The sequence below is a fragment of the Heteronotia binoei genome, chromosome 8 (assembly GCF_032191835.1).
Source record: "Heteronotia binoei isolate CCM8104 ecotype False Entrance Well chromosome 8, APGP_CSIRO_Hbin_v1, whole genome shotgun sequence".
Taxonomy (NCBI): domain Eukaryota; kingdom Metazoa; phylum Chordata; class Lepidosauria; order Squamata; family Gekkonidae; genus Heteronotia; species Heteronotia binoei.
This window is the reverse complement of record NC_083230.1, coordinates 83,352,047-83,367,721: the sequence shown is the minus strand read 5'-3', so window position 1 is coordinate 83,367,721 and position 15,675 is coordinate 83,352,047. Positions and strand designations below refer to the sequence as shown.

At 42.0% G+C, this 15,675-nt stretch overlaps 1 protein-coding gene across 1 annotated transcript in view; it reads right to left on the bottom strand.

The window, feature by feature from the left end:
* The window catches only part of SUN2 (Sad1 and UNC84 domain containing 2), a 39,474-nt gene that overhangs the window by 6,990 nt on the left and 16,809 nt on the right, over positions 1 to 15,675 (bottom strand). The window contains exons 8-16 of the mRNA XM_060245456.1: positions 15,377 to 15,498; positions 13,224 to 13,439; positions 11,227 to 11,304; positions 10,519 to 10,562; positions 9,092 to 9,257; positions 7,538 to 7,753; positions 5,554 to 5,638; positions 3,733 to 3,848; positions 763 to 930 (exon numbers count right to left, since the gene is read on the bottom strand). Of these exons, the coding sequence (XP_060101439.1) occupies positions 763 to 930; positions 3,733 to 3,848; positions 5,554 to 5,638; positions 7,538 to 7,753; positions 9,092 to 9,257; positions 10,519 to 10,562; positions 11,227 to 11,304; positions 13,224 to 13,439; positions 15,377 to 15,498 (1,211 nt within the window). The remainder of the gene's footprint in view (positions 1 to 762; positions 931 to 3,732; positions 3,849 to 5,553; positions 5,639 to 7,537; positions 7,754 to 9,091; positions 9,258 to 10,518; positions 10,563 to 11,226; positions 11,305 to 13,223; positions 13,440 to 15,376; positions 15,499 to 15,675) is intronic.

The following is a 15,675-nucleotide window of genomic DNA, read 5'->3' as shown; positions in this document are numbered from 1 at the left end:
CAGGATTGGGGGTGGAGGGGGATGGATACAAGTGTAGTTAAATGCCACTCTTGTAGCTGCATGCTGAAGCACACACACACAACAGTAAAGGGATAAGGGGTTTATAGGAGCAGAAGGGGGGGAAAGGCTGATATTTATAAATACTTAACCCCCTTCCTTCTCAAAGGCCAAGCTAGTTAAGGAATCTCACTGGACATTCTTGCACTACAGGCTTAATACTCATTTCCTCTCAACTAGAAAGCCTGGAGAGCCATAGTCCTGTGTGAGGGACTGAGGTACGGTTGCCAATCTCCAGACAGCACCTGGAAATCTCCTGCTATTACAATTCATCTCCAGACAACCATGATCAGTTTCCATGGAGAAAATGGCTGCTTTGGACAGTGGCATCACAGCCCCATGGAGGTTCCAGTCATCCCCCAACCCTGCCCTCCCCAGGCTCCACCCCCAAAATCTCCAGGTATTTCCCAATCCTAGATTGAGCTGTTTGACACAGAATGCTCACCAGCCTCACCAAATTACATCTTCCAGGATTTTGAGGGGAAGCCATGATGGCTGAACTAGCAGAAAATAGATACAACATTTGTGTTGTAGATACAGCAGCCTAATAATTCCTTATCTTACTAATTTGTTATCTCACAACTGTTTTCCCTCACTAAGTCGTCTTCTCCTCCTCCTCCTCCTCCTCCTCCAAGTGAAAATGGAAAGACATTATCCCAATGTGCCTGGTTTCAACTTGCCCTGCTACATACAAAGATTACTTACGAAGACTGCAAAGTCCTTGGGGGCGCTGGGAATGGTTCCTTTGGGTGAGAGTGATCTGGGGATGTGTTCGAGTGTCACTGCAGTGGGATGGATTTTGCTCGAAAGGCGGATGACAGCAAACCCTTGGGAGCCTTGGAATGCCCAGCAATTCCCAGGGTAGACATCTGGCTGTAGTGTAGTCAGACAAAAAAAGCACACCCCACAATTCTTGGGTAACAAAAACAAGCACACATATGACCCTTCTGTCCTAAAGCACAGGGACACTAAGTGACCATTCTACCCAAAGAAAAAAAAAAATCACACCTCTTGTTAGCAGTTCAAAGATTTAAAATGGCCCTTTGGACCTGTGTAATGTTGCCTCAACCCATAGAACTATGCAAACTCACTTCGAAACCTGCCACTGTCAAATTTACGCGTCAGTAGTACACACACCACATAATTCCATGCCCAAGATTCCACCCAGTTATTACGTCACACTTCCTTAATTTTACTCCCTTTGAAAATTATCCACCATTATCTGTTGTTCTGGTCAGTGAAAACCAGAGGGAATTGTGAGGCACTCTAGAGGAAACTGTTGAGGCTGGATGAGTGGGCATCAATGTGGCAAATGAGGTTCAATGTGGGCACCTGCAAAGTAATGCACATGGGAGCAAAAATCCCATGTACAGAAAGGGGAACCAACATATTAATCTCAATGAATGAATGAATAAGAGTGCAATTTATCTTCTATGGTTTTCAGGATGAAATTACACATTATCACCAACACAAAAATACTACTGGAAATTGCACTTCTAAGTCAAGCACTCTATCCCCCCTTCTCACAACATGGAGGCACTTGTGGTGATATTGACAGCATCATATCATTGTTACCCACCTCCATGACATCAGCCAATTATGAGGAACTTGTTCATTGAGGCCAAGAATCCCAGCTACAAATACAAGTTGATGGGTTGTAAACTGGCAGAGACTGACCAAGAGAGATCTTGGGGTCATGGTAGATAACTCACTGAAAATGTCAAGACAGTGTGCGATTGCAATAAAAAAAGGCCAACGCCATGCTGGGAATTATTAGGAAGAGAATTGAAAACAAATCAGTATCATAATGCCCCTGTATAAGTATATGGTGCAGTCTCATTTGTGGCCAAGTGCAAAGTAATGCGCATTGGGGCCAAGAATCCCAGCTACAAATACAAGTTGATGGGGTGTGAACTGGCAGAGACTGACCAAGAGAGAGATCTTGGGGTCGTGGTAGATAACTCACTGAAAATGTCAAGACAGGCTGCGATTGCAATAAAAAAAGGCCAACGCCATGCTGGGTATTATTAGGAAGGGAATTGAAAACAAATCAGCCAGTATCATAATGCCCCTGTATAAATCGATGGTGCGGTCTCATTTGGAATACTGTGTGCAATTCTGGTCACCGCGCCTCAAAAAGGATATTATAGCATTGGAAAAAGTGCAGAAAAGGGCAACTAGAATGATTAAAGGGTTGGAACACTTTCCCTATGAAGAAAGGTTAAAACACTTGGGGCTCTTTAGCTTGGAGAAACGTCGACTGCGGGGTGACATGATAGAGGTTTACAAGATAATGCATGGGATGGAGAAAGTAGTGAAAGAAGTACTTTTCTCCCTTTCTCACAATACAAGAACTCGTGGGCATTCGATGAAATTGCTGAGCAGTCAGGTTAAAACAGATAAAAGGAAGTACTTCTTCACCTAAAGGGTGATTAACATGTGGAATTCACTGCCACAGGAGGTGGTGGTGGCTACAAGCATAGACAGCTTCAAGAGGGGGTTAGATAAAACTATGGAGCAGAGGTCCATCAGTGACTATTAGCCACAGTATGTGTGTATATATATGTGTGTGTATATATATATAATTTTTTTGGCTACTGTGTGACACAGAGTGTTGGACTGGATGGGCCATTGGCCTGATCCAACATGGCTTCTCTTATGTTCTTAATACTATGTACAATTCTGGTCATCTCACCTCAAAAAAAGATATTACAGCATTGGAAAAAGTCCAGAAAAGGGCAACTAGAATGATTAAAGGGTTGGAACACTTTCCCTATGAAGAAAGATTAAAACGCTTGGGCTCTTTAGCTTGGAGAAACGTCGACTGCGGGGTGACATGATAGAGATTTACAAGGTTATGCACGGGATGGAGAAACTAGAGAAAGTACTTTTCTCCTTTTCTCATAATACAAGAACTCGAGGGCATTCAATGAAATTGCTGAGCAGTCAGGTTAAAACGGATAAAAGGAAGTACTTCTTCACCCAAAGGGTGATTAATATGTGGAATTAAGTGCCACAGAAGGTGGCGGCGGCTATAAGCATTGCCAGCTCTAAGAGGGGATTGGATAAAAATATGTAGCAGAGGTCCATCAGTGGCTGTCAGTGTGTGTGTGTGTGTGTGTGTGTGTGTGTATTTGGCCACTGTGTGACAGAGTGTTGGACTGGATGGGCCATTGGCCTGATCCAACATGGCTTCTCTTATGTTCTTATGGTATTTCTGGTCTTCCAATAAATCTCTGAAATAGTCCAGCCCAAGAAATGTGATCTGTAGAGAAGCCCAGCTCCAGCATACTGAAAGCCTCAGTCAGGGCTGAGAAAGCACGGTCATGTAAATTTTCTGCAATTACAATGGCTTGAACCTCAAGGCATGACTGAGTTTCTCAGCACCCACTCCCATCTAGTAAACATTTATGTAAAGAAAATGCATCAATATCTATGGTTCCTTATTCATGGCCACCATGTTATTGATATCTGAGTCTGCTGTTCATTGAGCCAGCCTCTCTCTCATGCTCTCTTGCTCAGCCTAAGATATCTCAAAAGATTGTTGTAAGGATAAAATGGGATGTCCCCCATGCATACTGGGCCTATTGGAACAAAGGTTGGATTTTAAAAAATTAAAGGAAGAACAGAGTAACTGAAGGCAACACAGGAAAAGGCCTCTGTATTGACCCTTACCTGCAGAATAACCCGTGGAGACTGAGAGTGGTACCACAAGGGGATCCCAAAGAGACTCAGAAGGGCTGTTTTGGTCTCGTAGGTTTCTGAGCACCGAGTGCTGATAACACTGGCCCCTGTAGTTAGAAGAGACAGATGAAGCCGAACTGCATCGTGTTGCCCTCAGGTCAAAGATTTTAAAAGATGACACATAAACCATTCCAGAGAATTAAAAATCACCTAAAAGAACCCTTAATAGAGACAACCTGAGCTGCTTCTGTACCAGTGTAATTTTTCTGGGACCATCTGGCTATTTATGTGATTCTGTGTGAAACTGCCCATTCTCTCTCCTCTTACTCTATTTTTAAAATTTACTTTGAGGAACATCAGTAATGCAGCGCTGTACAGAAATACAATAGCTTTTTTACAATACCTCCCCTCTGTCTAAAAGGCAGACAATTCTTTTCTACTACAATAATCCTTGCCAGGAATGGCCCTTGCTGTCATCAACAAATGAACAGTATCTGACAAGTAGCTCACTGGCTCTTCACGGAAGTCCTGCAACTGCACCTGCTAATAGTGTCCTGCCTGGGAAACAGTCTTTTGTGTTTTTTAAAAACAGGTTTAAAATGAAACAGATTTGTTTGTAGAAGAATAGTCTGTTAATGGTCTGTGCACAAAAAGAGCATGTTATTGTACAGAAACATGAAAACACCTGCACATGGAATGTGGGAAATACTTGGAATAAAAGCAGTCCAAGAGAGATGGAGTTTTGCCACTACACCACTGTACACAAATTTGCACATATTATTTTGGTTTTAAAAAAACTGGGGAGGGGTTAGGCTCTTTCTTTGAAGGTGTTCAAACTTGTGAAAGGGGGCAATGAAACATTCAGAGACAACAGTCAATGGAGAAAGGGCCTCCCTCTGGATTTTATGCTTGTATTAGAAATTTCCTATGAAGGGCTTTTCCACATTTTCATTTTCTTCACTCATGTGTTCCTGTTGCTTTGGGGTACTTTTTTCTGTTCTGCATGTTTTACTTTCCTCTAATTGTCAATTTATATCACACCACTTTATGTTGGGCATTAAAAGCCTGCAATTTAAATCTGCAGGGAGATAGAACAAAATGTAATATCACATTGACCAGTAGAAGGAGAAAAACTCCTGAGGAACAGAAAAGAACCCCCAAAGAAACAGGAATACACAAAAGAAAATGAGAATGAAGAAAAGCCCAAATGTCTCAGTTATTCTTTTAGTGTTAAAGCTTGTTTCTTTTTCCCCCCCCCATTACGAAACAAAACATGATTCTCAGGCTCTCTTCCTCCATTCCCTCTCACAGCATGGAAACAATTCAAGAGATCAACAGGCCAGTTAGTACATAACCTGATTAGTCCATTTTCCTGTGATTTGAAATGGTTAAACTTCATTTTAAACACAACAAAGTTTTGAGTCCAGCAGCATCTTTAAAACCAACTAAGTTTTATTCTGGATGTAATCTTTTGTGCACACGCACACTTCTTCAGACCTGAAACTCTGTTGGTTTTAAAGGTGTCACTGGACTCAAACTTTGTTTTGCTGCTTCAGATCAACAAAACTACTTACCTGAATCTAATTTAATACAGTCAAAAAATAACTGCAGTTCTAGAAAATCTTTCCAACAGGGGCTTGACATTATTTCATTGATTATCTGAATATTAGTCATAGTATAAACATTCTTACAGATCACTTTCTTATATTTGATAATGGATGTGTTTTGTTGTCCTTTATACTTATACAGAATTTTAAACATGTTTTATCTAACAATGTAAAAAAATAAAACTTTATTTTCTGGTCTCCATACCTGCAGATTCAAGGGCATAATCAACCATTCCAATGCGATCCTCACTGTAGCGCTTTAGGGCCTGCTTCACAATGTGGTTCACTTGCTGAAACAAAACGACAGGGCTGACTTGCAAAGAGGAGCACCACAGGCCCCTGAAGCATGATTTTCTTCTGAGAGGCCAGCGTTCCTTCACACAAACAAGGGCTTTTGTAGGAATAACACTGTGTTTACAAAAATCCACAGGCTGGTTGTATAATCAGCAGCACACCAATACACAGACAGACCACTGAAGCTACACCGCAGGCCAACATTGTCACGTGGAACAATCTGATGCCACCCACTTCCCAGTGAAGAGACATCAGTTGCTCCAATATACACATGGTGTCTTAGATTCCTTTCACACTGGTTTCAGAAAGCAAACAGATCCCCCCACCCGTTTTATATAAAGATAAAATGCAAAAAACCAGACAAACAACAACATTGAAGCAAAATAGGCTTTGCAAAACCCAGATTAAACATCACTAACTGTGGGAGGACCATGTCTCATCCCTTAAATTGTGTGAAATGTTTTTTAAAAATCTTTTTTCAGAAGCCAAAGTGGACTAAAGAAACTGTATGAAAGGGACTTATGCTGAAGTTAGTGACCTGCTGAAAACAAATGAGAACTGTTAACACTCTCACAACCTGATGATCCTTTGGTAACACACATAGCAGAGGAGACTTGTCAGGGCTTACCACGTGACGGGCCCAAATTGGATATTACCAAAATGAACAGGCAGCTGTGGAAAGAGGCAGTTGGATGGCTGAGGATACAATCTGGTGAGGGCCTGCTAGTGTCCCACCCAATTTGAGGCAGGCTCCATCACCATGTTTTCAAAAAAACAAGCACTGTACATGTATACATGTAGGGATGGATTTTAGAAAAACAATGACAGCCACAAAGAAAACACTGCATAGCCATTACATTTTATAAACTGACTTGGATCATATCTCAATGTTAGTTGTGGTACACCAATGATCAGTATAATATGATTCTGTTATATACTGCTCTTTGCTAAATTTATACTTACCTTATATTTGTATGATCCTTTTTACTTCAATAAAAATAAAGAACTAACTAATTAACTAACTAAATAAATAAATAGCTACCTAGCTAGCTCACGAACACAGGAGCAAAACTCAGGGTATCAGGAGCAGCAAGATGGATGAACAGGTGTTAATTTCTAGGGTGTCAAAATATGCCCAAAGCTAGCTGTGATATATGGATCATTTACAACAAAAGTCAACCAAATTCTATAGGAAAACATTTCCCATAAGCAGCATGCTGAAAAACTCTTGGGCACACATGGGTAATGGTTCGGAGGGGATGAGCCGTTCAGGTGTTGTTGGGCTCTGTAGACAGGATGAACCTGGAAGGTCCAGGGCTGAATAAACTATCAGCCATGCACTGTTGTATTGAAGATGTAGAATTTCTGGGTCAAGATACGATGCAAAAGGAAGGAGGCAGGGAAGAGAATACTTTCATGTAGGGTGGAGTGAATTAGATGATCTTGAATAGAGGGCCTAAATACCACAATTACTTGGCCAGAAGTGACAGCAGTAGTTAGGTGGTTAAAGATATGGAGACAGGGAAGAATAATTGAGGAGGGAGCCTTTTGCAAGCTTTGATCTGGGGAATGCCTGATGTAAGTGCTATTGCTCCATGGGAGAGAGTTACCATCACAGCTTCCTGGAGATGAGACAACGCAGGGAGCTGCTTCCACAGTGCCTCTTTCGGGGTTAATTGTGATTCATACCAGGATGCAAGGAAGTTGTCGTGCCCTGAAATCATATTCCAAGGCAGGAAACCAACCACATATGACACAAATAAGTTCCATTGGTGCACAAGAATAAGTAGCAAAAGAGATCAGTCCAGTACACAGCAGCATTTCCCATATGAACAGCATTCAACATAAAATTCCCACAAATTGCCACTCAGGACAGATGGCATGCAGATCCTCACCTCTGCTGTTACTCCCATGACTCCTTCCATTTGGAGGGCTATGCCAACATCCTGTGCAGACAATTGCTGGTCCTCAGAGACTTTGGCCAGGATCTTGTGCTCCAGTTTGCGGAGCTGTTCCTGTAGTTCCTCGCGCTGCAGGAACATACTGCCCTCTCCATCTTGCCTAGATTGAGCCCAGAATTGGCTAAACCACCTGGGGAACTGGATTTCCACCTAAAATCATCAGAGAGAAGAATAGGTTGGTGAAGACATTCCTCTCCTCTCCTCTTCACCCCAACCAGACCTCTTATGAGAGAGCATGTAAACTGACAAGAGGGAATCGGAAAATTACTCTCACTTCAAATTCATCAACTGTTTCCGTGGGTCATGAAAGATGGGAATACCTCCAGAGACCCACAGTGTTTGGAGCTATCATATGCCTGCATATCAAGAGACCCAAGTGGGATACTGTGGCTTTGGAGGGATATGGAGGGATACTGTGGCTTTGATTTTGATAATGAAGTATCAAAATCAAAATGAGCTAAGTGTGCCATAATCTAATTCATAACCTCTATGATGATTGTTGAGTAAAAGATTACTTGTTTTTTAAAATGTATTTTTCTATTTGAATAGCGTCCATCTTTCTAAATATTTTTGGTTCAGTTTAAGCTTGTTTTGCCTTGGAATGAAGGAAAGAACTGCATCTTATCTCTATCTCTATAATCCGCTTGGTTTCAAATTTTAGCAGGGCCTCATATTTTTTGCAAATATTATCAATTTAGAAATGAAACTGAAGCTATCAACAGGCTCATATGCGCTCAATGCATGTTTCACCAGGTCTTTAGAGACACCGATAAAGGAAAATTACAGTAGTACTAGTGCAACTCCTCCCATTCGCATAGAAACTCTACGGTGATCTGGGATGCGGCAAAATTCACATGAGTGATCATGCATTTTCCCACAAGGTCACTTTGAGGGGAATGCCCACTGTGGGGACTGGGGGAAACCTGACATGTCAAAGACTCACTGCTGTTGCATCAGCAGCTAATGAGGAAGTGTGGCCAAGAAGTACCACAATGTATAGGGAATGTAGGAATCTTCCTTATGGGGTCAGAAATGTGACTCATACGTCTAAATGCAAGGAATCATAGAACCATAGAGTTGAAAGAGACTTCCAGAGTCATCTAGTCCAATCCCCTGCACAATTCAGGAACTAAACAAATACCTCCCCCCCACGCACCCTTCTTGCTCTCCTTATCATCTGCCTAATTCACAGAATCAGCATTGCGGTCAAATGGCCATGTAGCCTCTGTTTAAAAACCTCCAAGGAAGGAGAGCCCGCCACCTCTCAAGGAAGCCTGTTCCACCAAGGAACTGCTCTGTCAAGATGAACAGTCATGTGATTCAGTTTGATGATGGCTTATGCTACTCCAATCCCTACAAAAGCAAGGGAATAGCAGAGTGCAGATTGCACAGCTGAGCTCTCTGGCTGTATCATACCAGGGATAAAACCACAAGCCCTGCCCACCCCCCCCCCCCCCCCACACACACACAGAGGAGCTGCAAACTCACATCCTCTTGCACTCTCTTGATCTGTCCTGGAACAGACTCCAGGTGTTTTGCCAAGGCCTTCTGATCTGCAGCCAAGGTTGCAAATTCCTTCTTCAGGCCTGCCAGCTGTGCCTCCAGCATACCCATCTCCTTTCGGAAGTCACCCATCAGACTTTGTTGTGTAGAGCTTGAAAAGCAAAACAGAAAGGCTGAAGATGCCCCTGATGTATAACTGAGTAGAAAACACTCAAGAGTTTCTTTCCTACCCCATGGTCCAAAAAGTAGGCCTGGCAGTGGAGAAGGGACCCCAGCAAACTCCTCCAAGTCTCCCCAAGATGGTAATTTTGTTTAACTAAACTGTACAATCAAAGCAGTACAGCTTATCTGTTAACATTATTACACAACACACAGACTCGGGTATTTTGCACAGAGTGTGAAATCCTGAGAAATGAAGATTTGTCTTCCATCTAGCTCTAATGCTTCTTGAGAACAATTATGGGATAGCCAATCAGTACACCTGTTTGTTTACTCTTGTTATCAAAGAAAAGTTATTCAAAAAAGTACAAAGACCTATTGAACACCAAGTTAACAGCTCCACAAAGTATGGCACATAATGGTAACAAAGCTTACATACTATAGACAAATTAGAGAAGGGAATGCAGTGCAGAATGTCTTTTTAATTTGACTAATAGGTCATAGGTGAGATCCCATAGATCCATTCTGCTAGCAGAGGTACTTTCCTCTGGTAGAAGAAGTTTGCTTTGATGACAGAGGCACAGCCTCTTCGTTTGGGAAGGCTTCTTCCACTGGAAAAAAATACCTCTTCTACCCAAACAAATCTGTAGGATCCAACCCCAAGTTAAACTTATTGTTCTCAAACAAAACAAATGACATCAGCTAATGATTCTCAACATGGCACATACAAGTGCCATCTTGCCCTTTGATTTATTTCCAGGTGTTTGCACAGATAATTGTAAAGGGGTTAACTTTCTGGAGTGTGGCATGTTTGATCGCAGCTGTGGAGAAAGAAAAAAAGGGGGGGGGTGAAGGAGGAAATATTGCTGCCATATCAAACGATTTTCCAAAGAGAAGCATGCCTATAGCGGCCATTTTGTAGAGGCACCCTCTACTCTTTCTCAAGATCCCAAGCAAGGTCAACAAAGTGGGGGACCTCTACAGTGTAAGATTGCAGGTTATAATCAAGGAATTTTATCCTTTGTATGATTCATATGTTTTACAAACAAAGACGATATACAAGATGTTAACAGCGCTGAGTTCAGATGCATTGCTTCATAAACCTGTTCTGCAAATGTATGGCTTTGCTTTCAAAGACCAATGTTGGTTTGAACATAATAATCCCTGCACACTACACACATTCCCACCACCGCCATTTACGAAAGATTGGAAATGGCTGGGTTACAGTCACTTGCTAATGATGCTCAAATTACCTTTGCCACTGTGAAGTCATTTGGACCATTCGAGTCTCCGTATCCTGTTGTCAGTGAAGGGAAACACAGCAAAGTAAGATTGATATTGTACAGAAAGCACAAAGGCAGACACACTACCACCATGTGTATTCCTAAAATGAGGAATATGACAAAGTCATAGCAATGCATGAATAGATGGATCTTAAGAAATCAGTTCTTGTTGGATTATCTTCTTTTTTGGCTTACTGAAAGATTTTGTAGATCAGAACCCTTTCTTCTACCCAGATTTGGGAACCATCACATGATGTACATGTGAGCAGTGTTAGACTTATACCTGGCTGACAGGCATGAATTCAAACCTCAGATCAGATAAGGAGTTACAGAGGAGATGGGCAGCTAACTCTTTCCCAGCCTCACTCTTCATCTATAAACTGAGACTAACCCAGACAACCACATACAATTTCAATTCAGGGGGGAAAAGCCCTTCTCAACTCAAGACTATTAAAGAAACTTGCTGTACAAATAATGAGAGCAGAGGAACACTTCCAGGAAAAGGTGTAATGATTCCAATGCTGTTTGCCCAAGTTATTGAAAGTTTGTTGTATATTTTGGCTGTGCAACTGGAATACAACTCAAGCTTAAAAGTTGGGGAAAGTATTCCTGCCACAAAAAGCATCTCAACCATGTAACCCCAGCATTTGTACACTTCTGAAACCAGTCATGTATTACCTGGGTAGCCTGAGACACTTTCTCCAAAAGACTGTCAAAATCTTTCTGCACCCGAGATTGGAAAGCATCCAGTTCATGCTGCAGTAAAAAACAAACAGTGAAAACCTGCACAGAGGCAACAAGTTTTCAGAAACTACTAGAGCTGTAAGTATACTTGAGACCGTTCCAAAGCAAATGAAATAAGCATGTATTTACACATAGTGAGCCTTTAACAAGTTTTGACTCATTTTTTAAAATAACTGTACAGTAACAATCTTTATTTTAGAATATTTATACTCCACCTGTTGTTAAAATAAATGCTCATGATTCCATACAAAAAATTTAAAAATAGGACAAGTAAAATACCAAATTTAAATGATATTAACAGACATAAACAGAGTAAAAAACAGAGCACTGGAGAACATTTTATCTGAAAAAGGCCTTCAGAATAAGAAGAAAAAATTAACAGACAAAGGTCTCCAGTGAAGAAATCACTGATAGTGCAGGAGACAGTATAACAAAGTGAGCAGTTAAAACTCTCACTAAGGAAATATAAGGAACATCAAAAGCAAGTTTGTTAGGGAAGTTGATTTCAGAGTGAAATCGTGGATGAACTCATGACCAGAAGTGCAGAAGACTGCACCTCAACATACATAATTTTAGTAGTGCGATACAGCAGAAGTGCAGTGCCACACCGTAACCACAGAGGGATTCTCCTAGCTCCCAGCAGAAACCAGATTTTCCCTGCATTGGCTGCTTGGCCCTTATTTATTTATTTGATTTGTATCCCGCCCTCCCTTTACGGCCAGGAGGGCAGGTTATGTCGACCATGAACTCACCCAGCCCCTTCTGAAAGCAGGACTATGCACTCTTCTAATTGACTGGCTGTTGTCCAAATCACAAAGGCACCTCCTTCCCATTCTCAGAGAAGCTCTTCATTTTAAGGCTAAACAGTTGACTGGATAAGCATGTAAAATCTTTGAAGGGGGGGAAACAAAAAACCCAGCAACCCAAATAGGTAGCCTGTCTGAAGCACTGAGAGGAGAATGAAGAGGAAAAAGTAATCAGCATCTCAATTGCAGCCACCTAAGTAGGGCTTTTTTTGTAGCAGGAACTCCTTTGCATATTAGGCCCTGATGTAGCCAATCTTCTGACAGCTTACAGGGCTCTTAGTACAGGGCTTACTGTAAGCTCCAGGAGGATTGGCTACATCAGGGGGTGTGGTCTCATATGCAAAGGAATTGCTGCTACAAAAAAAGCCCTACTCGTAAGCATGTCGCTTGAGTAGCAAAATTCACAGCAGACCCCCCACGAACTCCTGTTTCTGGGAACATTCATATGCATCCTCAGCAAGATCTCAGCAAGCTGTTTCTGCAGCTAGTTACTGAAATATGCAAACCTCCCCATTGCACCCATATGATGCTGCATTCTCCTAGGGATACAGCACACGCTCACCCATGAGAGAGGCTTAACATGATTACTGATTCAAGTGAATTTGTATGCGGATATTTAAAAGAACCTGTTAGCAAGTACACACATGTGCACTGTAGATGGCTACTCTTCCACTCTGTCTCTTACATGAGGAATGACAGATGGTAACACAAATATATACAGGTCTTCAAAGGCAACTTAAGCCTTCAAAGAGGCAACTACTTCCAACCAGAGCAATCCATCCCATTCCAATGACTCCCTCCTTAGAAGCCATCACATTTCCTCTTCCTGGTGACCCCAGATTTCCCATCCCCAGTAATTCTTTTTCTTCTTTTTATACATGACTGTGTAAAAGAAAGGGAAATGTAGCTGCCAGAACTGAGATTCTGGTGGCAATCTGGAGCAGAGGTCCATTGGAAGGGCTGTTAAGATACAGACTGAGGTTCTAGGTGCTTCTTCCTAGAGAGACAAGACAGCTTTCAAAACTGGAGATTAAGCATTCAAAGCAAATTAAAACCCACAGCCCTGGATCTATTTCTTCTGGATCCTCAGTCCCCAGGTACCCTGATCCTTCACAGCTGCCCTACCTGGAGATGAAGATCTGTCTCTGTGCGGAAATCCTCTCTCATGGCTGTTTCTCGTCTTTTCACCACCCCATCTAGAAGCACCAAGATATCATCTTGCTGAAAAGCTGCTCCCGTAGTGGCTGCACCTTTCTGGAGTTCCAGCACTGACGCAACATCCTCCAAGGTTTCAAAACGCTTCTCCAGGGCCTGAAGTCGAGATAAAACCCGCTGCTGTGCCTTTTCATCCGGAGATAGTAAGAGAAAAATCCAGGTTCATAAGGCTACTTTAGTTCCACCCATGATTGAATACTGTTACATGGCATATGTCAGGCTATCCTTGAAGGTTGTTCAGAAGCTACAATGCAGGACACTGTAGCTTGAGTTGCCTAAGAGGCACAGGTGGCAGGGAACATACACTTGTCCTGACTTCCTACTTGCTTCCAAACACAGTTTAAGATGCTGGGCAATACCTTCAATGCCTTTGAAAGCTTCAGTTCACTGTTTGGGGGGACGTTTCTCTCAGATTAACTACTCCTAATGTTGCAATACATGAAGTATCTTCTCAAGGAAGAAAACAGAGGGGGCAGAACAGGGTGTTTCCTCAAGTGTCTAGTCAGTTGCAGAAAGCCCTCTCCAAAAAGGCTCAACACAGCACTTTCTTCCCATTTTTTACAAATCAGCTATAACAATTTTGTTTAAACAGACATTTGTGTATGACTGTCCACTTACTTTACTTCTGTAGCTTTGAAAGCTTTTCTAGACCCTTCTCACTTATATTCAGCCAGGCTCTGACTAGAACAGGTTGCTATTGTTTGAAGCCCACTGGAGTAATGCAAGCAAAACAGATGGGCCTCTGCCCCAAAGACTTTACAATCTAAATGTTGATACCAAAGTAGTGTGGAAGGAAAGAGAGTGGCCACAGTAACAAAAGATAATACAAATAAGCAACAATATATCCCTGCTGATGCTAAAGCACTTATTGGTCTCCAGGGACAAAGACAAAAGGAGATTCAAAGAGTGAGAAGGGGATTTGGTAATACTATCATGTCAACCACATTTGTGCATCTTTGTCTACACTTTATTTTTTGCAAAGGCCTGCAGATGTTACCAATTCCTCCACCTCTTGGCCTCCTCTACCAGTAGCTCTTGCCTTGTGGTCAGTGGCCAACATCATTGGCACGACTCAGAAGCGTATATCATAGTGTCGCTACCAAGGCAATGTCTTATGCTGGTTTTTATTACCTTCCCAATGTTTAATCTTTCTAATTTACATGATATGATAACTGTACTGTTATTATAAAAATTTATGTTACCTATAACCTGCCCTGAGCCCACCTGTGAGGAGGGTGGGATATAAACTGAATAACTCCATTTGGAGTTGAATGCTGAGTTCAAAGGATTTTGCCCACCCCTGTGTCTATTAGAAGAAGCTGACTTCCAGGCTGTGGAAAGACTTTGTGGTGACATTATTCATACTGTATACTCAGTGTTCTGTTCTTTTTGTTCAATTCAGTTTTCACTAAATATATTTGTACACTGTTTTGTGAAAGTTACATTGTTTCCGGTGATTTCCTTTTATTATCCACAAGTTCTTTCAGAGCTGTTCTCTCAAGAACAGTTCTCTCAGAGCTCTCTCAGCCCCAGCTACCTCACAGGGTGTCTGTTGTGGGGAGGGAAAGGGAAAGGCGATCGTAAGCCTCTGAGACTCCTTTGGGAAGTGAAGGGCAAGGTATAAATCCAATCTCCTCCTCTTCTTTGTGTGTGTGTGTGGGGGGGGGGGGTAAGGTAAATGAATGACTGTAGCCATGAATGCGTATGTGTTGCTTTAATAACAGCAACATTAAAAGTGGACAAGGGTACCTGACACATAAGAGACAGGTTAGGACATGGGTTGACTGGACACACAAATCACAAAACAAGGTTTAGAAGATAGGCAATGAAGAGCTGTTGCAACTCCCTTTAGAAGGCTGTACCTGTCCTCACCCTAGATTACAGCTTAGCAACAGTCAACATCCAGCAGTGAACCATATGGACCCCAGACATGGCACAACTGGAAATTACTAAAAGGAGAAGTGCCTAGTGCTCACGTGTATTTCTGGATATTTGGAGGATGGGTAAAGAGAAATGCTGCTGCTAGCCCCCAAAAGTACACCCTTGAGATGTTCTGCACTCACCTCATAGAGTGTCATCAAATCTCCAGCTTCATACACCTTCTTGGTAACAGGGGGGGATGACTTTGCAGCTCCCCAAGAAAACATAGAAGGATAAAGCCCAAAAGGGTAAAAATACCAACCACCTAACATGAGAGGGGGAAAGGAGAGAGGGAGAGAGAGAAAGGAATCTGGTTAAAGATAACTTTGGAATGTACAACAGAATCCATAAAAGGAAGATCTGCTTGTCTCTTAATACCATAATATTGCCTTTCAGAGCCACCCAGTAAAAACTACTGGCAGTAAATTTAGGACAGAAAGGA